The sequence below is a fragment of the Podarcis erhardii genome, assembly GCF_964252035.2.
Source record: "Podarcis erhardii genome assembly, chromosome: 1".
Lineage (NCBI taxonomy): Eukaryota > Metazoa > Chordata > Lepidosauria > Squamata > Lacertidae > Podarcis > Podarcis erhardii.
Genome location: NC_138497.1, coordinates 133,224,955 through 133,251,501, shown reverse-complemented (window position 1 = coordinate 133,251,501; position 26,547 = coordinate 133,224,955). Strand labels below are relative to the sequence as shown.

Genomic DNA, 26,547 nt, shown 5'->3' with positions numbered 1-26,547 from the left:
GCCATTAACACCGCAGTCAAGAGCAAAATTCCCTGTGTGGTGGTGGAAGGTTCTGGTCAGATTGCAGATGTGATTGCAAGCTTAGCAGAGACAGAAGGTTCGCTTACGTCCTCATCTGTCAAAGAGAAATTACTCAGATACTTGCCTCGAACTCTTTCTAGACTCACAGAAGAGGAGACTGAAAACTGGATCAAATGGGTAAGTTCATCCATTTGATAGAAGCCCTGTATACACTACGGTTTTCTTTAGAGGCTCAACCAAATGTCAGCCTTCAGTGGATGGTTTTTGGGAGCGACTTATTGATTAGTTGCTAAGCTCTGGAAATTTTAGCACAACATTTTACTTGCATTAAAAGGGAATTGTTAGTGGTTGTTGTTGTTGATGATTTATTTATTTATACCCCGCCTTTTTCCCTGATGGGACTCAAGGCAGCTTACAGAGAAAAAACAAGAATCACTAAAAACATAGAAAAAACTATCATTTAAAAAACAATTAAACAGTAATAGAATTAAAATTATATACATATATAAAATCTGTTTAAAACATACAAACAATTACAGTAGTGCCTCACAAGACGAAAAGAATCCGTTCCGCGAGTCTCTTCGCCTAGCGGTTTTTTCGTCTTGCGAAGCAACCCTATTAGCAGCTTAGCGGATTAGCGCTATTAGCGGCTATTAAAGGCTTAGCGGCTATTAAAGGCTTAGCGGCTATTAAAGGCTTAGCGGCTATTAAAGGCTAAGCGGCTTAGTGACTTAGAAAAAGGGGGGAGGGAAAAAAAATCGCAAGACTTGCAAGACGTTTTCGTCTTGCGAAGCAAGCCCATAGGGAAATTCGTCTTGCAAAGCGCCTCCAAAACGGAAAACCCTTTCGTCTAGCGGGTTTTTCGTCTTGCGAGGCATTCGTCTTGTGGGGCACCACTGTAAAATAAAAACAGTATGGTACCAGCCCTTTCATTAAAAGCAGTCAATTCCCAAAAGTCTGTTGGAACAAGAAGGTTTGTCAGATTTACTTCTGCGTAACAGAAGAAGCAGAGGAGGACCAGATTCGTCTCAAAAGCTTTCATTCCTTAAGAGTTTGGCAGGGAAGTATGAAAGACGAGCTTGTGTGCTTAAGCAGTTTTGGGGGGCTTACTCTGTCTGCCTTGCCAGTACTCCCACCTGCTGTGACAGGCAGCTGAAGCAGACCAGAGTCTGGTGACCCAGTCACTCAGAATTCCACCAGAGGGCTGGACCGTTCTACGAGAAGGTAGATGGTGGATGGTGGATGGATGGAGAGCTTTGCCAATCAGTTACAAAAGAGCCTTAGTGTAGTTGTTGCCTTTTCTTTTGGGATTGTTTAAGCACAATATATTTATGTGGGCTTATTTGGCCAGATGTAGGTAAGCTGGGCACTGTACTGTATATTTATTTTAAATTCATTTTAACACAAGGCAGAAAAGCTTCTCCAAAGCTGATCTAACCCAAGTGTTCTGGTGTTGTATCCAGGATCTGTGCCGTTTGGCTTGGTGTCAGTTGAGGTGGCCACAGAAATGTTCCAGAACCTAAAATTACCCCACAACACCATTCTAGTTCTCTAACTAGGAGGTGGAGCAAGGGTGGTCCTCTCAATAGATGGTGTGCAGGAAACCTCTCCAGAGGTTACATCCATCTCTGGATTTTTGTTCTGTTTCAAGCACCAGGAAAAACTGAGTGCATGGAAAATCTTATTTTTTAATTTTTTAGAATGGCACTAAGCCCTAGTGAAGGAGTAATTTAGTTCTTGGGGGGTGGGGTGGGAGGAAATGACTTTCTCAGTTAATGGTCCAGTGTTTCATCAGTGTTTCTTTTTTGGTCCATTACCTGTTACCTATAATAATCTTAGAAGACAGATAATGGCTTCTCAGCACTGCTAATGAAGCTCTCTTATGTTTTGTGTTCACCGTTTTGTTTTGCTACTATAGATTTTTAAATGCTTTGTTACGTTTTGCCTCCTTAATGGATATTTGCCAGAAATCAGGCAAAAACATTTACCTTAATCTCTTGTAACAGTAGTTGGTTCCCACTTTGAATGTTGACCTCTTCCTGGAAATACTAGCATTGTAGGATGGGTCAGAAAGAAGATTTTACATAATCATGGCATTCCATCACATGCTAGTCAGTTGTTGCGCCATAACACTATGGTTCAAGCTTCCCCACTTAGGAAGTTCCAGGTTTCCCCTCTTCTTAGTTCTTTCTCTTTCCTCTCAGCAAAGCTGGATCTTTGTGACTCCATCTTTATCAGGACACTGTCCACCTCTAGTCTCTCTCCTCTATCTCTGCAGCAATATATAATATTTATTTAATTATGTCTGTCTGTCTGTCTGTCTGTCTGTCTGTCTGTATATAATCCTGACCACATGTGGGTAAACTTGCCAGTATGTGCATTGACCCAATCCTCCATATATTTTTCTGTAGTGGCATGTCAAGCCACAGAACTGCTGTTGTGAGTTGTTTGTCCATTAGACACAGAAAAATATGCAATATTAAAATTGTTATGAAGACCAACAGAATGATTCCTCCCTGCTCCACTTCTCTCCAAAAGTGGATAGTAAGAGAGCATACATGTTGTGTAATAAGTTCTAGTTAAACTTGACAGGATATTCTGTAGTCAAAGGAGAGTAATTTGATTACGAAGATCCTCAGGATAGAGTAAACCATGACTTTCCTTGTGCAGATTAAAGAAGTACTTGAAAATCCTCATCTGTTAACTGTGATCAAAATAGAAGAAGCAGGAGATGAAATTGTGAGCAACGCAATTTCATTTGCTCTTTATAAAGGTATGCTGTTGCTGGTTTTGTCTCTTAATATTATTCAGTTGCTTACATTGCATTTTTAATAAATTTTGGAAGCCATCTAGAGTGTTTGGGGTGGAAGTTCATAAAATTGATTAATTAACCAATTCATTAAACAACCAAATTTATTTTTTAAAAACACATATTGCTTGATTAATAGTTTCTACTTTCTCATTACCTTAAAAACAATTTACTTTGCAACCCATCAGTCATGAATTGTACACAAATTTGAGCAATATCTCTATTTTCCTTTTTGAAAAAGAGTTTGCTAGAATAGCAGTGAGTGGCAATTTCTCTTTCCCTGGTATGGAACCATCAGGATTTTCAGATCCGCACTGGAATTTGGAAGATTTAAATCTGCATTGGGCAATTGTTGCTGGTGTTCAGTAAAAGCTTCCATTTCCATTGAACTGAAACAATCATGAATATCACAGAAAATACAAGTGAGTGTGATCAGACACTGTAATGGATCAAAAGTAGTAGGCGGTTTATAGATTTGAACTTCTCCATAGTTTTCGATGTTTTGAAGCAAACTGGAGTGGAAATGCAGAGTACGACTTCAAACATCTAAAGGAGCCTTGGTGCTGTCTTGGAATTTGCAGCGGTTAAAGGAGCTATTTTGTTTCTTTGTTCTGCTATCAAATGAATGCTGATAATTGTGAGAATACATGCATGATGCTTCTTGTATGAATTTTCAGAAGTACAGCCATGTAAGCCTGTTGCAGCAAAATCAACCGTTTTATAATGTCTTAATTCTTTTTTTAATGTTTCATATTTATTTGATTTGGATATATGAACAATTTATAATAAAACATTAACAGTTATGAGCTGTATCTTAAACTCTAATGAATGAGCTAGAGTTCACTTTATCAGATGGGGGAATGTTTACTGAGGAACAGAGCAGGGGTCTGCAAGGTTTACTGGCCATGGGCCGGATCACTCCCACGGAGATCGTCCGTGGGCCAGACTGGCACAGCGTGATGCTGGAAATCACGCCTGCGCATGTTCGCGGCGCCGGAAATTGCTTCTGCGCATGCCCAGACTCCGAAAATTGCACCTGCACAGAAGCAATTTTCGACCTCTGCACATGCGCAGATGCCGTTTCCGGCATCACTTGGTGAGATCCCACGCTGCGCTGTGCTGGTTTAACGCAGCACATGGGGGACTTGCCGAGTGGGTGTCTCGGTTTGCGGGTGACCCGTGGGCTGGTAAAGCGGTTTTGGTGGGCCACATCCGGCCCATGGGCCACGTTGCCGACCCCTGGAAATAGAGGATGTGGGGAAAGTAAATAGCGAGGACTGAAGAAAGTGAAATGTAAAAAAAATACTAATAGTACAGTGACTATTCACAAATATTCTGATCCATCATACAATCATGAAAACATGGTGATTATTATATTTTAAAATATGATTACCACAGTTTTGGGTTCAGGGCAGGATTCTGCATCATGAGAACTGCAATATTTCAGCAGAATTCTCTCCTTTTTTTACATGATTGCTGGCAACAGTATTTCTGTTTCTTTTCAGAATAAACCACATTCATATACAAAGAGATCTTCCTTTTGGTTAATGGGCAAGCTTGAGAGAGCTGTTAAGGTGCGGGGGGGGGATGTCATCTCCACCCCTCAGCATTTCCTCATCCCACCCCCAGACTCAAATGAGAACTGGGAACAAACCAGAGAGTTGTTTTAATATTAATCAACCACCAACTTCTCTCTGCACTTGTAGCTTTCAGCACAAATGAACAAGATAAAGATAACTGGAATGGGCAACTCAAACTGCTTTTGGAATGGAACCAGCTGGAGCTGGCGAGTGAAGAGATCTTTACTAATGATCGACGCTGGGAGGTACGTAGAGCGGCTTGTGTTGCTTTTGCCTTGAAAAAGCCACCAGGCAGGCAGGGACAAGGCTGACACTCTTGGATGAAAAGGCTGGTGCTAGGAGTCCATCTTTTTAATGACAGGAAAACCTGGAAAGGCAAGGCAATCCGTGTTGTGCAGTTGCAGTCAATCAATGTGCCCATTGGTTTCCCCCCCATAATAGGATGGAACACAGGGTCCTATCAATTATTCCTAGATGCACACTAACATGAGAGCCTGCTCTGTAAACTTCTCCAAGTTTTAAATGGAGATAATTTCCTGAAGCTCCACACGGAAATTATCTTCACTGTGTGTGGACAATATGAAGCTACAGCCTATTGTCTCAGGAGGAATATTTTATTCTGTTGAGAATATTAAGGCTACCATAAGAAATTAATCACAATTTGTGTAGCAGAAGACAAGCCCAAGGGGCTAGAGAAAGACTTCTGCTTTCAAACTGGGTCAACATTTTGCTGTCTTTTGTTCCTTGCTAGTCTGCAGACCTCCAGGACGTCATGTTCACAGCCCTGATAAAGGACAGGCCAAAATTTGTCCGTCTCTTTCTGGAAAATGGCTTAAATCTGAGGAAGTTTCTTACGAATGATGTTCTAACTGATCTGTATACCAACAACTTCAGCAGTCTGGTGTTTAAGAATCTACAGATTGCTAAGAACTCCTACAACGATGCCCTCCTTACATTTGTGTGGAAGATGGTGGAGGATTTCAGAAAAGGTCTCAAAAAAGAGGACAAAAGCAGCAAGGAAGACATTGAGATACAGCTGCTGGTATGTAACTCAGATGCGCATATAGCAGAGTACAGCTGTTAACACTTAGAACCAGGTACAACAAAAGGGTGGTATTCAGCTAAGTTTTACTCAGATTAAATAGATCTACTCTGAGTAACAATTGAATACCACCCAAAGAGCTTCAGAAAAGAGTCAATACCAAAGTTTCCTTTTTCAGCAACTTTAGCTTTATTCTTGTTTTTATATGCTTTCAGGATGCCTCCCTTATCTCAAGGCACCCCCTGCAGGTTCTCTTTATTTGGGCAGTCCTTCAAAACAAAAAGGAGCTCTCCAAAGTGATCTGGGAACAGGTACGCTACACTTCCAGCATGACTTTTGTCCATTATGCTTACATGTGAGTTTGACCTAGAGCTTGTTCCGTTAGAAAATATGTACTCCTTAATTAATATTGAAGCTTCCCTGTGGGTGGAAATGGCAGTTTCCCTGCTTTTGAAATACATGAGAACTGTGATTGGAAAGTGGTGGCATTTTGCACTTGAATAATTTAATATAAGATAAGATGAAGCCTGCTCACTTTTAAACATCTAAAGGGAGATGAGAAAGAAGAGGGAAACAGTAATTGGGTGTGAGAATAGGATGAAAAATGGTGGATGTAAACTTCAGGTAGGTGAATTAGTGGAGTCTCAATTCTTGGAGGTTTGTAAGAAAAGTCTGGTGAGACTTTTGACAGAGGTTTGTTTTTAATTACGTAGTTTTTATTAAAGTTTTTGTGATTTGAAACAAATAAGCAAGAAAAAGTATGTATAGCATCTCCACTTTCAATTCCTAGAGTCATTTTTCATAGAGTTTGTTTGCATTCAGTAAAATAATAATAATAATAATAATAATAATAATAATAATAATAATAATAATAATTTATACCCCGCCCTTCCTGGTTCAAAAACCAGGCTTAGGGCAGCTAACAACAAATTTAAAACACTTACCGTAATTATAAAAGCAGCATAAAATACAGTATAAAAACATGAATAACAATAAAAATCAAAAATCAATTTAGGGGAAATAAGCATCAGATAGAGTTTGTTTGCATTCAGTAAGACGTTATTGTTATAGACACTGGTGGAAAAGAGGGAGGGAGAGGGTCGGAGGGATAATGATATTTTCACTCTATTGTATAGTGTTTGTGCAGGGGTTTTTTCAGCATGTCGTGGGTAGGTCCTTTATTTATATAGTTATTTGTTTTTATTGGCATTGTAAGAGATTGGATGGTGCAGGGCTTGGCTGATTGCATTCGGTTGGTTGCAGTATGGTATGTTTGTATGTGTGTGGGGCGGTGGTTTGTTGTGTCAGGTTAGCCATCTTGATTTGTACGCTGTTTGGGGGCCCCCGGTTGCGTGAGTGGCAGGGGTTGGAGTAGATTGATCAGTCAGGAAAGATGGTTCGGCCAACTCCAACACCCTAGAATCATAGAATCATAGAATCATAGAGTTGGAAGAGACCACAAGGGCCATCGAGTCCAACCCCCTGCCAAGCAGGAAACACCATCAGAGCACTCCTGACATATGGTTGTCAAGCCTCTGCTTAAAGACCTCCAAAGAAGGAGACTCCACCACACTCCTTGGCAGCAAATTCCACTGTCGAACAGCTCTTACTGTCAGGAAGTTCTTCCTAATGTTTAGGTGGAATCTTCTTTCTTGTAGTTTGGAACCATTGCTCCGTGTCCGCTTCTCTGGAGCAGCAGAAAACAACTTTTCTACTTTAAGGCAGGTGGCCTTAAGGTTTTAGCTTCCAGTTTAAGCAGCAAGATGTTTGACACTCCTTTCCAAATTTGAGAATTGTAAGATGAAACAGAAGTGCAGCACCCACATGGTTTCTCAGATACAGCTTCAGGGAACAGAGTACTATTAAATTATGCAGTTGCCTTGCTGTTTTGGGATATGAACTGATGTTACTGGAATTGTGTCACAGTTACAGTAACTCATAAGTAATGCTGTTTTGTAACCTGGCAATTCTTTTCTTTGCAGACTAGAGGCTGCACTCTGGCAGCATTAGGGGCCAGCAAGCTCCTGAAAAGCCTGGCTAAGGTAAAGAATGATATCAATGCTGCTGGGGAATCAGAGGAGCTGGCAAATGAATATGAGACAAGAGCTGTTGGTAGGTTTTGATCTAAAAGGCTCAAACTCAAGAGTGGAGCTAATGCAAATATCTGCTAAAAAAATCATAATGGGAAAGCAGCAAACCAGCAAAGTTAAACTTTCAGATTTAGCTTTGAACTCCAAGCAATGCATTGCAAATTTTAGTAAATATTGACAAGGATTTTTCTCTGATTAAGCACATCAACTTAGCCCATCTCAGCTAAGTCCAATAATTTTAACAACCATTCCTCCATGGTAGGTAATGATGAATCTTCCCATTTATGTGCATTAAAAAAATCTCATATTATGTTTGCTGACTGGAACAGTTATGGACCACAGGTATGAAATTTACGGCATGCAATGCCTTAAAAGAGAATATTATGAAAATGATTTATAGGTGGTACATGACCCCAGTCAAGCTTGCAAAAATATATCATTTGCCTGATAACAAATGTTGGAAATGTAAGGAGACTGAAGGTACATTCTTTCACCTTTGGTGGACATGCCCGAGGATTAAGGCTTTCTGGGAAATGATTTATAATGAGATGAAAAAGGTATTTAAATATACCTTCTTGAAAAAAACAGAGGCCTTTCTCCTGGGCATGGTTCGCCAATTGGTGCCAAAGAAGGATAGAACTTTCTTTATGTATGCGACAACTGCAGCAAGAATTCTCATCGCAAAATATTGGAAGACACAAGATTTACCCACTCTGGAAGAATGGCAGATGAAGATGATTGATTATATGGGACTGGCAGAAATGACCGGCAGAATCCGAGACCAGGGAAAAGAGTCGGCGGAAGAGGACTGGAGGAAATTTAAAGACTATTTACAGAAATAGTGCAAAATTAATGAATGTTAGAATGATGTTGGACTGAAATTAAGTGGTCACCAGCTGTAACGCAAAGGCTGAGTAATAAATTAAAATAATTCATATTAAGTTACAATAAGAATTTGCTGAAATTTGATTTGATTTGGAATACAAAAGGGGGAGGTGAGAGGAGGTTCGAGACATAAGGTAATGGAAACAAGTGATTGGAATTATATATGTTTTATTTTGTTTAAAATTGTATGTTTTTGATTTTTCTGTATTTCTTTTTTCTGTATTTTTGTTTCTTTTTTGTGGTATGTATGTTTGTTTTAATTGGAAACTCTAATAAATATTTATAAAATAAATAAATAAATAAATAAATAAATCTCACCGCTGTGATCATGTATTAAAATAATGTCCATAGTCTTTTTATAATTGTATATGCATACGTCCTTCAGGAAGAGCTCAAAAGACCAGTGATGCTTCTGATTCTCTGTCTATTTATACTTTTTAGAGTTGTTCACTGAATGTTACAGCAGTGATGAAGATCTGGCTGAACAGCTTCTTATCTATTCCTGTGAAGCCTGGGGTGGAAGCAATTGTCTGGAACTTGCTGTGGAAGCAAAGGACCAACAATTCATTGCCCAGCCAGGAGTCCAGGTATAATCGCCGAGATGCAAACAGATAATCGATGGTCAGTTCCCACTGTGAGAAGCAAAGTTACAGGGAACCAGGCAGAGGGCCTTCTTGGTAGTGGCACCTGCTCTGTGGGATGCCCTCCCACCAGATATCAAGAGAATAAACAACTTTCTGACCTTTAAAATACATCTGAAGGCAGCCTTGTTTAGGGAAGCTTTTAATGACTGATGTTTTATATTTTTTTGGAAGTCACCCAACAAAAGAAGTCACCCCAGATGGATGGGATATAAATATTATTATTATTATTATTATTATTATTATTATTATATTTCTGTCTTTCAGAATTTTCTTTCGAAACAATGGTATGGGGAGATCTCTAGAGACACCAAGAACTGGAAGATTATCCTGTGCCTTTTCCTTTTCCCTTTAATAGGCTGTGGCTTCATCTCTTTCAGGTAAATTACTTTTAGTTAATAAAGCTATGATGGGTTTCCTCTCCCAAAAGACAATTGCTGCCATGTTTTGTAGTATGTACGCAGGCTTCAGGTTTGCTTCCACTGCAGAGAAATCTTCACATATGCAAAGGGGTGGTTGTAAGTCCTGGGAAAGTTGTACCCTAAAAGGCACCCTAAAAATACTTACATAAATAAAAATGTAATCGCTGTTAATGTCAGAATGATGTAGCAAGTGGCTGTGCAGCTGCCTAGGCATCCATTGGATAGATGGGAGTCAGAGTAACTTGGTAGTGTTATTGCATTGCCTAGATTGGTCTTGTTTGATAGCTTTTTTAAGAGGTACTCAAGAGTACGCAGTATTGGCACCTCTTTTTGTTGTTAAAAAGTGTGACACTTGCTGTAACAACTTCAAGGTGAGTACCAGCACCTATTTTTCTGGGGGGGGGGGGAGAGCTCTGATAGTATCCCATTGTTGTTATTGTGTGCCTCCACTCAGCAGCATGCTCATTTTCCGCTTGGTTATCCTGTTCTAAGCTGTTCCTTTCTCTTTCACAGGAAAAAGCCAACCGAGAGGACCAAAAAGATGTTCTGGTATTATGCCTGGTTCTTCACTTCACCCTTTGTTGTCTTTTCTTGGACTGTCATCTTCTACATCGCCTTCCTCTTGCTCTTTGCCTATGTCCTGCTCATGGATTTCCAGAAGGAACCCACCATGCTGGAACTGATCCTCTACGTGCTGGTCTTCATCCTGCTTTGTGATGAAGTGAGACAAGTAGGGAGTTCTTGGAAATCAACAGGAGTTTTTATTTCCAGGAGATTATTCCAGTTGCAGAAAAAAGAAAATGCTCCACCCCTATTCGGGGCTTCTGCTTCTGAGTTTAATCAACACATGTATCAGGAGAGAGAGGATGAACATGCTAGTTTCCTCTGTCACTGCTACCAGTGAGCTGAAGAGAGAACTTTTTGCATGTATTGCCTCCCCATGCTTCAAATATTGTCACTCCAGTTTGTGGAGGTTGATGCTGAGTACACCTTTCATCCCTTTCCCCTCTTGCAGGTTGATTTAACACAGAATTAGTACACTTGAATGGGGCTCCAGTGGAGTTGAAATCTAACGTTTTCTTCATTTTCCATGAAGGTTCCACTAGAGCATTTGGAATTATATCCAGGCCATTTTTACTTAACCTGAGTTCATGGATTAATTTATAGTATCTCTGCTGAGGTTGCAATTTGCCTCTGCTTCCATTGTACACTAGTCCATGAGGCTATGCAGAATCTGTGGTTGGATTCAGATCCTCGTTCAAAGCCAGTTCCACTTAGTGTTAACCATGGGGAAGATCAGTGTCCATAAAATGCTTAACTAAAGTTAAAGCCAGCCTGTAAGGGCAGGGGGAACGGATGTGTGCAAGGGAAGAAAAGTGAGCATGCAGTCCCATGGACTGCTTTAAGGTAGCAAATCATTTATCCTTTTAAAAGTCTGTTATATCTGTGTAGGCTCTGTGTTACGCTATTCTGAGACTGGAAAAAATCTGAACAGACAAGGAGTATGTATTCTACAATATGGCCCCTTCCTTTGGCCCCATGACTTTGTCATGTCACAAGGTTTGTCCTCAAGATCTAGATTAAAAGAAATATCTGAAACGGTGAACACACAGAATTAATTCCTGAGTCTGTGGAGCAGACAGGCGTGAAAGGAGTAACTCCAGAGCATCCTCTTACTTCCACATATCTAGTTTTGTAAAACAGAGGAGACAAGCATGTTGCGTATGAGCAGTCTTGTAATACAGCTGTTTCTATGGAAATACTAGGTAGTGTGGCTTGAAGGATTCTTGGTTTATTAGCATCCTACTCCTGCCATGGTTCAAAGCTTGAACTTTTGACAGCATTTTCATTTCAAATATATGTTGATCAGTCAGAACAATATAGGTTCAGTATATTGGATTTTCTTTTCTTTTCTTTTTAAAAAAAGATAAAGCATGATTTTACTTATTTTACTAATGAGCTTATGGGGCAAACCCAGGCATAGGCAAACTCCAGCCCTCCAGATGTTTGGGACTACAATTCCCATCATCCCTGACCACTGGTCCTGTTAGCTAGGGATGATGGGATTTGTAGTCCCAAACATCTGGAGGGCCGGAGTTTGCTTATGCCTGGCCAAAACAGAACCAGAAATGACTCTAATTGTATTAGAGAAATGGTTGTCTGATTGCTCCATTGCATGGCCAAATGAGTTTTCAATTTTCAGACAATCCATTGTAATACCTAGTCCCAGCCCCTGAGAGGAACCACTGGAGTGTGCAGGGCCAGATTTAGGTTTGATGAGGCCCTAAGCTACTGAAGGTAATGGGGCCCTTTATATGCCCAGCTGTCCTTTGTCAACAACAAATTGTCGCTGTTTTTTTGTGTTGAATATATGCTATATTGTAATTTATGGACCTAATAGGTATCTAAAGCCCTCTGCACATGCAGAATGTAGGCACCCTATATATAGAAATGAGCAAACCAGTGATATTTTAGGGAACAGGCTAGCAGGCGGGGACCATTACTTACATCATAGGAGTCTACACAACACAGAACACTGTTGCTGTATGCAGGTTTTATTTTGTTTGTTTTTTATCTTATATTTTGGAAATGTACATCCAGGTTTTTTCTTTTAATTTTTTTGGGGGGCCCCCAAGAGAGTAAATCTGGAACTGGGAATGTGGCATACATCAAGGTGGGTGGGGACGGAGAGACTGACAATGCACAAAGGATGAAAAAATCAACTGCATATTTGTTGTTGTTTAATCATTTGGTCATGTCCGACTGTTCATGACCCCATGGAACAGAGCACGCCAGGCACTCCTGTCTTCCACTGCCTCCCGCAGTTTGGTCAAACTCAAGTTGGTAGCTTCGAGAACACTGTCCAACCACCTCGTCCTCTGTCGTCCCCTTCTCCTTGTGCCCTCAATCTTTCCCAACACCAGGGTCTTTTCCAGGGAGTCTTCTCTTCTCATGAGGTGGCCAAAGTATTGGAGCCTCAACTTCAGGATCTGTCTTTCCAGTGAGTACTCAGGGCTGATTTCCTTAAGAATGGAGAGGTTTGATCTTCTTGCAGTCCATGGGACTCTCAAGAGTCTCCTCCAGCACCATAATTCAAAAGCATCAATTCTTTGGTGATCAGCCTTCTTTATGGTCCAGCTCTCACTTCCACACATCATTACTGGGAAAACCATAGCTTTAACTATACGGACCTTTGTCGGCAAGGTGATGTCTCTGCTTTTTAAGCTGCTGTCTAGGTTTGTCATTGCTTTTCTCCCAAGAAGCAGGAGTCTTTTAATTTCATGACTGCTGTCACCATCTGCAGTGATCATCGAGAAAGTAAAATCTCTCACTGCCTCCATTTCTTCCCCTTCTATTTGCCAGGAGGTAATGGGACCAGTGGCCATGATCTTAGTGTTTTTGTTGTTGAGTTTCAGACCATATTTTGCACTCGCCTCTTTCACCCTCATTAAGAGGTTTTTTAATTCCTCCTCACTTTCTGCCATCAAGGTTGTGTCATCTGCATATCTGAGGTTGTTGATATTTCTTCCGGCAATCTTAATTCCAGTTTGGGATTCATCCAGTCCAGCCTTTTGCATGATGAATTCTGCATATAAGTTAAATATGCAGGGCAACAATATACAGCCTTGTACTGCTTTCCCAATTTTGAACCAATCAGTTGTTCCATATTAACAATACCTAAAAGGAAGAACAGTAGTTCATTGCATATAAATTAACAAATCATATCTAAATGCAATATATTCCTTCCCCGGGTACTTAGATTGTTCTTAATAATGTACCATATTTTCCCGTGTATAAGACCAGGTTTTCCCCCTAAAAAATATTGTCCAAAATTTGGGGGCGTCTTATAGACGGAAAAATATGATATATGGCTGTATGCATTTTTCTCTATTTCTTATTGTGCCAATACATGACAAATTAGCTCGATTTTTCAAGATAAGCAAATTATTGTCTTCCTTCTCTCACTCACAATATATTTGTTCATTTGGCCAAATATGCCAGGTCCCAGAGCCTTAGATCCAGGCTATAGTATAGGCTGCACTATTTCTCTCACTTAAAATATAATTCACCCACCTAGATTTTGATGTTAACGGAGAAAATTAATGATTTCCGGATGAGAAGGTAACTGCTAAGACTGAATATTTGAAGTAAGACAGCTATAAAAAGTCTTTTCCTAATGCATTAAGAGTGTGTTAGAAGCATCTTTGAGGTACTGAGAGCAAAACAAGTTGTAAATGTTTCTATATGCCAATAGATGTCACTGTTTCATAATAAAACTTGAGCTAGGACGAGGTATATTTATACTGGGGTGTTTTTGCACAGTTTAAGAAACATTTACATTTCAGCTCCTAATATATGATAGCATTCCTGAGCTTAGATGTGTGTTTACAGCAGCCACACATCCATCTGATGTGTATTTTTGCACAAGTACAGATTCTGTGTGTAATTTTGCAGCTGTATATTCCCAGATCCCTGCAACATCTCTGGGTTGCATAAATATTTGCACACAGCCTGTCATGGGCCTGCTTGGCAATCTCGTTGCCTTGCTTTCCAGCTGATACTCCCAGTTCCCATCCACAAAGTCATACTAGGCTCATGGGTCACAAGGTGGGGAAATGAACTCATGAAAAGGCTATGCAAATCAGTATTCATATGAAAACATTTGATGATGTTAGATAGGAAAGAAGCAAATGAGATGAATGAAAGCTGCCAGGAGTATTTCTAAAAAGAAGGAACATAGTTGAGCAGGTGGATCTGACACAAGGGATCTGGCACATTCTAGTGCAGTTGGATCCGTGATGGTCTTATTCTTTTTTTTATATAATATATTTATTAAGATTTTAGAAAAATAAATGGGTTACAAAGTAGATGTCAACAGAGGAAAAAATAAAAAATAGAAAATAGAAAAAACAAACAGTTAAAAACAAGTCCATCTTTTCATAGCTTATACTTCGTTTACTTATTTCCCTGACCCCGTCACACCTCCCTTTTCTGTATTCCAATTCACATATTTAGTTCAGCAAATCCTTCCCCTCTTTGTTTTATTCTTAATCCAATATCTTAATACAGTATACTGTAACTTTATATTTTCATCTATTATCAACCTATTTTTGCGAATTCATTCTAGCCTTATTGCTAAAACCAGTTCGTTTCAATCCAACATCATTTTAACTTTCATTAATTTTACAATATTTCTGCAAATAGTCTTTGAATTTTTTCCAATCTTCTTCCACCGGCTCTTCTCCCTGGTCTCGGATTCTGCCAGTCATTTCCGCCAGTTCCATATAGTCCATTACTTTCATCTGCCACGTGATGGTCTTATTCAAGGCATGGTCATTATTTTTTTAAAGGGGGTTGCTTCAACCCACATTGCAAAGACAGTACCCAAGGGCTACAGCAATGAGATTGTATTAAAGACGTATAAAAACAGAATGATATATAGAGGAAATCTGTGCTTAGTTGAGGTGTCCAGAGAAGCATCTTAATCAATGTCCTTACTGTCTGACATCTTATGTTTTGTCCTTTTGTTTGTATTTAATTATTTTAATTATACTAAAAAGGTTGCAGCTATAAGATATTATTAGCTAGTTTGCTTTGCACACTTACTTGGGAGAAAGCCCTGCTGAACAAAATGGGGTTTACTTCTGCATAAGCAGGCATGAGATTAGACAGCAGGGTATGTTATATATTTATGCTTTTATATCCCACCTTTCTTCCAAGGACCTCTCCATATTATCCTCACAACAACCCTGTACGGTAGGTAAGGCAGAGAGGCAGTGACTGGCCCAGGGAGCTTCAGGGTTGAGTGGAGATGGGAGCCCTGCCTGGCCTCTCAGCTCTCAGTCCAGCACTGCACTCACTCTTCTTCTATTAGCTTCTTGAGTCACGATTTCTCAATGAGCAATGTTAATTTAGATAGTAAGACTATGCATTGTAAATAAGGTTGGTTTGTGGTATTGTTAGATTATGGCAGGAGTAGCCAACGTGGTGCCCTCCGGGCTGTGACTCCCATAATCTCTGACGATTGGAGTCCAACCACTTCTAACAGCTGACTCTGCTCTGTGGGATTCTGAGCTCCTACCTTTGTTTGGTGACTTTTGTCTTCTTTTTTCCTCTTTAGTGGTATATGAACGGTAGTAAGTACTTTTCCGACTTGTGGAATGTTATGGACACCCTTGGGATTTTTTACTTCATAATAGGAATTGTGTTCAGGTGAGTTGTAACAGGTCCAGCCATTACTGCACCTGGGTTTGTTTTCTGCAAAGCTACTAGACCAGCGGTCAGGGAGGATGGGAATTAGAGTCCAGCAACAGCTGGGATGCAAGATGGAGAGAGGCTGTGCTAGACAAACATGTTATGATAATGATAATGATATAAGGTGATGCTTCCTGGGGTGAAGCTGAGGTATTTGGGGGGAATGGGGTGGGAAGGTGTCACCCTGTCATAACATCTGATCTGACAGAAAACAAATTGTGCCCAAGTTGATATTATTAAGTGGGAACACTGATAACTGGAATTTTTGTATATCTGTTTCTTTGCACAGGCTCCATTCTTCAAATGAGGCATCCTGGTATTCCGGAAGAGTAATTTTTTGCCTGGATTACATTATTTTCACTCTGAGACTCATCCATATTTTCACTGTAAGCAGGAATCTAGGACCCAAGATCATTATGCTTCAGAGAATGGTAAGGACTATGGATTGATTCAATATGAAATGTAATTGTTGTGTGACTCAAGCCTGAGTCTCCCAGAGGTCTCTCTGTGTAAATAAAGGTTTAACCAGAGAACCACTGTATGGTTTGGGCCTACAGTTTTCATTCTTTCATCTGTGTGCTGATAGATTGATTCATGATTAATCCTCTGCAAGGGACGTTTGTGCAGGAACTCTGCAGTGCCTGTCAGTCAAACCTCTGTGACAAATCTTCAGCAACAGCCCTGAATTACAAGACAGAACATCTCTTATAGAGCTCAGATCTGAGGCCAGCAATACTTTGCTGCTCTACAGCCAATTGCTGTGCTACAAAGAGCTGGAGGTTGTGTCACCTATTAAGTAGTGGGTTGACAAAGCAGACGACACAGAGATTTCTCCAAGTGGTTCTTTATAGTAAGCTGGAACTGAACTGAACACCAAACAGCTCAGCCGGCCTGCTTTTATAGGCACCCGGCTGTCAACATTGTAACAACAACAACCCAGGGTTTCCCGCCTAAACTAACTGAAGTGGACCTGAGTGAAAACTATATATAGTACATGATACCCCTGGTGGCCAGGGTGATAACCATAGCTGTCAACCTTCCCTTTTTTTGTGGGAAATTCCCTTATTCCAGCGCCGTTTCCCGCTGCTATCCCGGATTGTTAGATATCCCGTAGACTGTCTCCGGGACAGGTGAGGCTGCTGATCCCTTATTTTCAAATCTGAAAGTTGACAGCTATGGTGATAACATCACCAAACCCCATCCCAGCTGGCAATTGGTTTCTTGTCATGAGAGGTGGGTCTGTGTGCATGTGACACATCTGCAGATACTTTTTGCAAAATCTTGCCATCATTGATCTTATAACTTCATTGAATAAGGAAAGAAATGTGTCTTATGGTTTGGCAGCACTTACACAAGTGTTTTGGGCTGAAACTTCCTATATGTAGCAGAACAGGCATCGGTGCTGAGCACAAATCCTTCCCAAGCCAGGAAGACATGGACACTCGGGGGTGTAGCACTCAGGAGGTCCAGGGCCCTGGGCACACAATTTTGAGTGGGTGCTGGCTTCTGCCGTGATTCCTGTGCCACCCAGGGGCCCTGCTGGGTCCTGTCCTTGGCTCCCTGTCCTTCCATACCTACTGCCAGGGGTCTCTGGGCTCCGGAGCCCAGCCTGGCCTCACTGCTGCATCCCCAGCCCCCTTGCTGAATGGCCACCCGGCGAGAGATCACTGCTCCTTGCTCAGTGCACTCCCTGGATGGTGAGCATGCGCAGATGGAGGGAGGTGGACAAGGGGCGACTGCAGCACGGCCACTCTTCTCTGCTGGCGTTGGGGGGCTGCATCAGCCAGCTGAGCTGCCCCTTGCATGGGCAGCAGCGATGCAGCATGGCCCTACTTGGCTCTGGAGCAGGAGAGGGGTTGCTCCAGTGGCATTGGTGGCGAGGGCTGGGCTGGCATGGCAGGCTCCCTTCACCCTCCACACCCTGCCCCCCGGTATGCGTGCCCCAGATGCAGGCACATCACGCTACACTGTTGTGTAAACTACACTAGGGGTTAGGAGCCACTGCAGATGTTGAATCATTTCCCATTTGTTATTCCACATGCTAGTTTTCATCTGATATGGGGACTTCTCCTCTTTGGAGGAGCTACTTCTGTGATCTAGTGAAAGTATATATTGTGATTAAAAATAAAATAAAAACCCCACCTAATCTAAGTAGCCACTGCAAGCTCTCATTTCCATGGTTATATACTCAAGTGAATAGAGTGCTTTGTTGTTGTTTAGTCGTTTAGTCGTGTCTGACTCTTCGTGACCCCATGGACCAGAGAACGCCAGGCACCTCTGTCCTCCACTGCCTCCCGCAGTTTGGTCAAACTCATGCTGGTAACCTCGAAAACACTATCCAACCATCTCGTCCTCTGCCGTCCCCTTCTCCTTGTGCCCTCCATCTTTCCCAACATCAGGGTCTTCTCCAGGGAGTCTTCTCTTCTCATGAGGTGGCCGAAGTACTGGAGCCTCAGCTTCACAATCTGTCCTTCCAGTGAGCACTCAGGGTTGATTTCCTTCAGTATGGAGAGGTTTGATCTTCTTGCAGTCCATGGGACTCTCAAGAGTCTCCTCCAGCACCATAATTCAAAAGCATCAATTCTTCGGCGATCAGCCTTCTTTATGGTCCAGCTCTCACTTCCATACATCACTAAATAGAGTGCTTACTTGGGCAATTATGTGTTGGACTTAGCTGGCTACAGGAGCATCTGTCCTGGCTGTATCCTCTAGGGCAGAGCTGGTGGGAGTGTGTGGAGTCTGGTGCCTTCCAGGTGTTGTTGGACTCCAATTCCCATCATCTCTAGCCATCGTGGCCCATTGGCCAGGGACTGTGGCCCAATATCTGGAAGGCCACAGCTTCTGCATCCCTGCCTTGGAAGCATGCACATTGCTCTGATTTCAAATAAACAACATGATTTCAAAATAAACAATAAGGAGTGCATGGCCTCTGCAAAGCAGCCAAGCGAGATTTTCTCATAAATGCACAGTGAGAAGCAAGAGACAGTTGCCTGAGTTTTGTTTTTTTAATCTTTTCCCCCTTAGCCTTATGCGTGGAATGACTTAACAGAATCATCCTGACTTGTGTTTTAAATGTTCCCTTTCACAGCTGATTGATGTCTTTTTCTTCCTGTTCCTCTTTGCGGTGTGGATGGTGGCTTTTGGTGTAGCCAGACAAGGGATCCTGCGGAAGAATGAACACCGCTGGGAATGGATATTTCGATCTGTTGTCTATGAGCCTTACCTTGTAATGTTTGGCCACTATCCTACAGATATTGACGGTATCCATCTTAAGATACAATCCCAATGAACAATGAACAATGAATCCCAATGAACAATCGGTCAGAGTAATAAGGAGATAGGAGCACAGTCCTTAAGGAGCCCAAAGCTCATCACCCGCCCCCTTCTGTTTTAGTGGGAAACATGTTTAGTGGGAAAAATTAGAATTCAGGTAGCTCTTTCAGTATCACAGAGGCTTACTGAAATCAGTCTGGTGTTCACAGATGACTAGGGCAGAGGCAGCACTAGAGCTCTCAGGTGGTCTTGTAAAGTGGACTTATGTTCAGTTCAGGTCATGATCCATCCAAATTGAATCTGCCCACACCATCTACACAATCCATGCTGGTACTATGCCAGTCACTTTCCTTGTAGGGCCAGAAGGAAGACTGGAGTGGCAAAAGTCTGCATGCTGAATAAAATCTCATTCAGAGCTGTATTGTGAGTATGTTACAATGGGATGCAGTTTAGTACTAAATTGTGCAGCCAGCCACATGGGGATTCTGTTTTCTGGGCACATCTTTGCTCAGCAGGTATTCACTTCTGCACAGTAATCTCTACAATGTACAATTTTCACAAAGTTATCTGTATAGGATTCTAGCTTTATGCACTCCTATTAGGCAGCTAGATTAGCTCAGCAAAATCCAGCAGAGACAAAGGTGCCGGTAGCACTAAAGAATGTGCTGACAACACATGTCATGAGTTTGGTGTCATAATCTTAACAAGAGCTTTGGAATTTCAGGAGTCTTTTCTGTTCCTTTCATGATAGGTACCACATTGGAGGGTGATCAGTGTACTGTCACTGGGAATGAATCGAAGCCTCTGTGTGTAGAAGTGGATTCCAACAATGTTCCCCGATTCCCAGAGTGGATCACCATTCCACTAGTGTGCATCTACATGCTGTCCACCAATATTCTGCTGGTTAACTTATTAATAGCCATGTTTGGGTATGTAGAGTGATGTGCTGGGTGTAACGCCACAGGGTGTGGCTGATGGTTTTTCAATCTTCTTAACATGAGTTCTGAGACGCGGGTGGCGCTGTGGTCTAAACCACAGAGCCTAGGACTTGCCGATCAGAAGGTCGGCGGTTCGAATCCCCGCGACGGGGTGAGCTCCCGTTGTTCAGTCCCAGCTCCTGACAACCTAGCAGTTCGAAAGCACGTCAAAGTGCAAGTAGATAAATAGGTGCCGCTTTGGCGGGAAGGTAAACGGCATTTCCGTGCACTGCTCTGGTTCGCCAGAAGCGGCTTAGTCATGCTGGCCACATGACCTGGAAGCTGTACGCTGGTTCCCTCGGCCAGTAAAGCGAGATGAGCGCCGCAACCCCAGAGTCGGCCACAACTGGACCTAATGGTCAGGGGTCCCTTTACCTTTAACATGAGTTCTAGCTGCCTACAAATTGTTTCGGAAATGCAGCGGACTGGATCACACCAGTCATCTACTTTTAGTTCTCTTTCAATGGTTAAACTGTTTAGAATAGGGTTAATTTCAATCCAACATATGATTTTAATCTCCACAAGTAAGGTTGTAATTACCAATGCATTTTAATTAGTGATATGGTATCAGCAGCACGTCAGCAACCAATAACCATTTTTTGGTGAAATAACATTACCATCACAAACTGTCAAATTACTTCACTGTTTTCTGCAAAGTTATTCTTTGTCAATGCAATGTGATTTTGAATAGAAATGGATTCTTACGCTGCACTCTTATGCACACACTCCTGGGCATAAGCTCCCTTGAACACAGCAGGACTTCTTAATAAATATGTGTAGGATTTCACAGTAAGTGGGGTGGCTCCAATCTTGATGAAATTGAGGTACACTAGTTCAAAGCAAGACTTTTACACAGCTGCTCCTCTGCTTACCACAGTTTCCCTAACTCTACCCTTTCTACTGTCAATATACTGAGACACTAATAATAATAATAATAATAATAATAATAATAATAATAATAATAATAATTTATACCCCGCCTATCTGGCTGGGTTTCCCCAGCCACTCTGGGTGGCTTCCAGCAAAATGTTAAAAATCAATAATTCATCAAATATTAAAAGCTTCCCTAAACAGGGCTGCCTTCAGATGTCTTCTAAAAGTCAGATATTTATTTCCTTGACATCTGGTAGGAGGGTGTTCCACAGGGCGGGTACCACCACCAAGAAGACCCTCTGCCTGGTTCCCTTTTAGTTCGCTTCTTGCAGTGGGGGAACTGCCAGAAGGCCCCCAGAGCTGGACCTCAGTGTCCAGGCTGAACGATGGGAGTGGAGACGCTCCTTCAGGTATACTGGGCTGAGGCCGTTTAGGGCTTTAAAGGTCAGCACCAACACTTTGAATTGTGCTCGGAAACGTACTGGGAGCCAATCTTTCTTTCTTTCTTTCTTTCTTTCTTTCTTTCTTTCTTTTTATCAATTTTTATTCATATTGCACATATACACAGAAAAAACATAAACAAAAAAATCCACCACATACCTTATACAAATTATATCCACTTCACAAATCATAAATAAAATACATAACTGAGTTAGTCTCAACCGAGCCTTGGACTTCCCTCCACTCCTTTGGTAAGTATCGAATAAATTATATAGTCGCGTACTTTTTAACTCTTTTACATAGGCTTTTCCCGCTGTTAGAGTTATTTCAACCCCGCCAGTGTCACCTGAGATTTAGATTCCATATACATTAAGTATTTCTTCCAATTATCATGAAATTTCTGTTCGTCTTGGTCCCTTAATCTTCCTGATATTCTATCAAGTTCAGCATAATTTATCATTTTAACCTGCCAATCACTTATGTTGGGTATTACTTCTAATTTCCAATTTTGTGCTAACATAATTCTTGCAGCTGTCATAGCATATAGAAACAAGATCTTATCTTCTTTTTTAATTTCTTTACCGACCATTCCTAACCAAAAACCTTCTGGCTTTTTGGGGAATGTATATTTCAAGATTTTTTTAAGTTCATTATAAACCAATTCCCAAAAGCCTCTCACTTTGTAACACGACCACCACATATGGTAGAGGTCACCTTCTACCTCTCTACATTTCCAATCTTTCAGGACCAGTGTCATGTGGTCTCAGTGGCCGCTCCCAGTCACCAGTCTAGCTGCCACTAGATGTGCCCAAATGAGAAAATGCATTCATACTTGAAGGAAAATAAACATGATTAGAATAAGGTACGGTAGATAAACAATAAGTACAAAAAGTGTTAAAAAGTGAAAATCGCAATGGAAAAAGCCACATGTAGCTTTTGTATTTTTTTAACTGAAAGAACAATGTAGTAATTACTGTATTAATGATAGAATTTTAACCAGTGGTTACAGTATATAAACTAGGAAATAAAAATATGTGCCACCACTTGCTACGGAGCTGTAGCGAGATCCCAGGGGACGCCAGGTACTTGCCCACCAAGCGTTGTTTCCTTTGGGAAGTCAAGGCACAGCGGAGGCTATGTCTTTAAGAAATGTGGTTTATTTTACACACATTTACACCTAATGGCCTTCAATGGAGGGGGTGCAGAACATTACACCCCAAGAGAGATTTTCCTTGCTCCTTGCTCTAAGCTTCAGCAAGCTTGGGTCCAAAACAAGCAGCCAGGCTCTTGGTGCAGCGTCTCCCAGCCAGCACACAGGGAGTTCTCCCCTGGTCCCCCAGTCCAAACCTCTTTCTCAAATGCCGTAGCTTTTCCTTCCGCCTGTGTCATGGGAGGAGGAACGCACACTCCTTTCCTCAACAGCACAGGGTAACTGTTTATGTCAGCTGCTCCTTATCTTCCTTTCTACTGCATGATGGTTCTCTCTAAGAGATTCCTGGCCAAGAAACTGATTCAGCCTGCATTTTTATGATGCTAAGCTGTCTTGCACCTGGGTGAAAACTTCAGGCATTTAGTAATCTCCTACAATTTTGGGAGGCACGTGGGTGGCGTTGTGGGTTAAACCACAGAGCCTAGGACTTGCTGATCAGAAGGTTGGCGGTTCGAATCCCCGCGAGGGGGTGAGCTCCCGTTGCTCGGTCCCTGCTCCTGCCAACCTAGCAGTTCGAAAGCACATCAAAGTGCAAGTAGATAAATAGGTACCACTCCGGCAGGAAGGTAAATGGCATTTCCGTGCACTGCTCTGGTTCGCCAGAAGCGGCTTAGTCATGCTGGCCACATGACCCGGAAGCTGTACACCAGCTCACTTGGCCAATAAAGCGAGTTGAGCTTCAACCCCAGAGTCGTCTGCGATTGGACCTAATGGTCAGGGGTCCCTTTACCTTTACCTTACAATTTTTGGGGTGGAGTCGGGGTAGGGAACTGGTTCCTAGCACTTTTAGGAGACTCTGCCCCCTGCAAACTCATAACACTAGTGTGAACTCCCCTCCAGCTTGGAAATCTTGAGGCTTTCATAGTCCCTGTAATTGATCCATTATCACCAACCCTTACTGAAAAGTGAAGAAGTATGTGCTGATTTTGACATATTAGATAAGGGGCAAACGTAGATATGGAACTAACAACCCCGTGTGTTAATCTATCCATTAGTTATACTGTTGGATCGGTTCAAGAGAACAATGACCAAGTATGGAAGTTCCAGCGCTACTTTCTGATTCAAGAATACTGCAGCCGCTTAACCATACCATTTCCATTTGTCATCTTTGCCTATATCTACATGGTGATGAGGAAACTTTTAAAATGCTGCTGTAAAAATGAATGTAAACAGCCATCAATTTGTTGTAAGTAATGCAGTATTTTGCACAGTAACTATTTATGAGAGGAAGGGTAGGAGTCACAGAAGTGTATGAAGGCTTCTCAGACAATGGTTTGTCCAATGCTGCACTTTCATTTTGAGAGTTACTACATTTGAAAGTTACTACATTTGACCCGGGTGGCGCTGTGGGTTAAACCACAGAGCCTAGGACTTGCAGATCAGAAGGTCAGCAGTTCGAATCCCTGTGACGGGGTGAGCTCCCGTTGCTTGGTCCCTGCTCCTGCCCACCTAGCAGTTCGAAAGCACCTCAAAGTGCAAGTAGATAAATAGATACGGGAAATAGCTACGGCGGGAAGGTAAACGGTGTTTCCGTGCGCTGCTCTGGTACGCCAGAAGCGGCTTAGTCATGCTGCCCATATGACCTGGAAGCTGTACGCCGGCTCCCTCGGCCAATAAAGCGAGATGAGCGCTGCAACCCCTGAGTCGGTCACGACTGGACCTAATGGTCAGGGGTCCATTTACCTTTACCTTTTTACATTTGAAAGGTTCCCCATGTAAAAATGGCCCTTCATTGGAATGAAGTATAGGGTGCTAAAGAGAAAACTAGCTAAAGAGAAAACTGGTTTCCAATACAGTGGTACCTTGGTTCTCAAGCGCCTTGGTACTCAAACACATTGGTTCCCAAATGCCAAAAACCCAGAAGTAAGTGTTCCGGTTTTCGAACGTATTTCAGAAACTGAATGTCTGATTCCGCTGTCGGCTATTGTTTCCAGGGCGCATGCCCCAATCAGAAGCTGCAAACATTTTGGAAGTCAAACAGGCTTCCGGAACCGATTAAGTTTGGCACATTTGTTTTTGCTATTTATTTTGCGTTTTTCTTTATGAGGCTTTTTCAGTTCATTTGTTTTTGTGACTGTGTGGAACCCAGTTCAGCTACTGATAGATTGATTGTGTGACTGCGGAAATGGATAAAAGCCCCCCATCCACACAATGACTATCATCAGTGCAGGTAAGAAAATTTTTTTTTTATTTTTATCATCTACAATACTGTCTATTTTATAGTCCAGTACATAGATTATTGCTTTCATTTTATGGATCAATGGTATCGTTAGATAGTAAAATTCATGTTAAATTGCTGCTTTAGGGGTTGCAATACTTTCTATGGGGAAGTATACCTTGGTTTTGGAATGCCTTGGTTTTGGAACGGACTTCTGGAACGGATTGAATTTGAGAGCCAAGGTACCACTGTACAGGGTTAAGCTAAGACACACTTACCTGAACTCAATAGGACTTTTTCTGGTCTTTCTTCTGAATTGGACTGTAATAGAATCAGATCTTCTGAAACAAACTGAGGTTACTGTTTTAGCTGCATTCAATAGCTCTTTGTCTGCTTTGTCAATAAATATGCCCATGTTCCAATTTTGTGTGGATTTTATATCTTGAAGGTTCAAAAAATGAAGATAATGAAACGCTGGCATGGGAAGCTGTCATGAAAGAAAATTATCTAGTAAAAATCAATATCAAGGCTAATGACTCATCAGAAGAGTATGTTTTCTTTCTTTCTTTGTCTTTCCCATCTAATCAAGCTTCAGAGCCTATATTTTATTCTGAAACCCATACTGGAGACCTTCATGTTCTTAAAAGACTTCTTCAACTGATTCATATATATTGGCTTTCCATTTAAGAATGAACAGTTAGAAGAGTTCTGTTGCTAATAATACAAGCCAACTTGTAAAGATTCCAAAATATGGCTATAGAAGTTAACTGTCTCCAACATTTTAAAAATAGCATAGGTAATTAACCCCAAAGCCACCAACGCAATGATGAAAGTATATTTTAAGTAACAGCACTAGAACAAAACAAAACTAGATTTGAAAGGAGTAGCTTTAGTTTTTATTGTAAACTCTATCTCATTTATGTATAATGTAGGGCTTCAACCTGATTTAAGAAATTTTAATCAATTAATTATACAAGGCTATTAACTGATTAAATTTACAAATAGGTAAAACAAGAAGCATGGGTACTTTGTTTTTTAGATAACACTGTTGTTGTTGTTGTTTAGTCGTTTAGTCGTGTCCGACTCTTCGTGACCCCATGGACCAGAGCACGCCAGGCACTCCTGTCTTCCACTGCCTCCCGCAGTTTGGTCAGGCTCATGTTTGGAGCTTCGAGAACACTGTCCACTGATAACACTGGTCAACAACAAATTTGTTGTCTGCGTTTTTTCAGTTGATTTAGGACGAATCTGATGCGCTGAATCCAAAAATCACATTGGTTTTGCTCAATCAGGTCAAGTTTTTGAGCTATGGCCACATGTCATTTTTTTACGTTTTTGTTCACATGTACGCTTGTGTGGAGCATTTTAGAAGCAGTTGGTGGGGGTAAAATGCCACGTCGAATAATTGTTTTGATTGGAAATGATTATTTTAATGACAAGAAGCATTCAGGTCCAATAGTTCTGGGTGATTATGTCGAAAAGGGATCAGTTTGAAGTCATAAAACCTCGAAATCTTCCATAAATTGGTGTGGCAAAGCATAAAGTTATTTTGGTATTAAACTTGGTGACCAGGATAAAGCTTGGGTGCCACACATGGTGTGCAAGGCATGCACCGAGACTCTACGTGGGTGGACCAATGGCAAGAGGAGTCTGAACTTTGGAATTCCCATGGTTTGGAGGGAGCTGACAAACCATGTCACTTACTGCTACTTCTGCGCTGTTGATGTGACTGGGATCGACAGAAAGAACCAGAGCAGCCTCAAGTATCCTGATCTTCAATCAGCATGTCGTCCTGTAGCTCATTGTGATGAAATTCCAGTGCCTATCTTCGGAGAACTTCCTGACATTAGTGACGAAGATGCCTCCAGTG

General features: G+C 41.6%; 1 protein-coding gene across 5 annotated transcripts in view; it reads left to right on the top strand.

Annotated features, from left to right (window-relative positions):
* Positions 1-26,547, top strand: part of TRPM8 (transient receptor potential cation channel subfamily M member 8) — a 70,082-nt gene that overhangs the window by 27,828 nt on the left and 15,707 nt on the right. Inside the window, exons 9-24 of one of the 5 annotated variants that reach the window (XR_014156708.1) lie at positions 1-198; positions 2,692-2,794; positions 4,537-4,655; positions 5,162-5,452; positions 5,668-5,763; positions 7,435-7,564; positions 8,869-9,014; positions 9,336-9,448; positions 10,004-10,220; positions 15,612-15,703; positions 16,035-16,176; positions 18,834-19,005; positions 19,770-19,947; positions 23,515-23,705; positions 24,567-24,689; positions 25,126-25,231. Coding sequence is in view for 3 of the 5 variants with exons in the window: in XM_081862411.1 (XP_081718537.1) it covers positions 1-198; positions 2,692-2,794; positions 4,537-4,655; positions 5,162-5,452; positions 5,668-5,763; positions 7,435-7,564; positions 8,869-9,014; positions 9,336-9,448; positions 10,004-10,220; positions 15,612-15,703; positions 16,035-16,176; positions 18,834-19,005; positions 19,770-19,947; positions 23,515-23,705; positions 25,126-25,225 (2,288 nt within the window). In the remaining 2 variants the exon portion in view is untranslated. Of the gene's footprint in view, positions 199-2,691; positions 2,795-4,536; positions 4,656-5,161; positions 5,453-5,667; positions 5,764-7,434; positions 7,565-8,868; positions 9,015-9,335; positions 9,449-10,003; positions 10,221-15,611; positions 15,704-16,034; positions 16,177-18,833; positions 19,006-19,769; positions 19,948-23,514; positions 23,706-24,566; positions 24,690-25,125; positions 25,232-26,547 lie in introns of those variants that run through there. The other 4 variants (XM_081862412.1, XM_081862411.1, XR_014156709.1 and 1 more) reach the window with 4 other exon arrangements.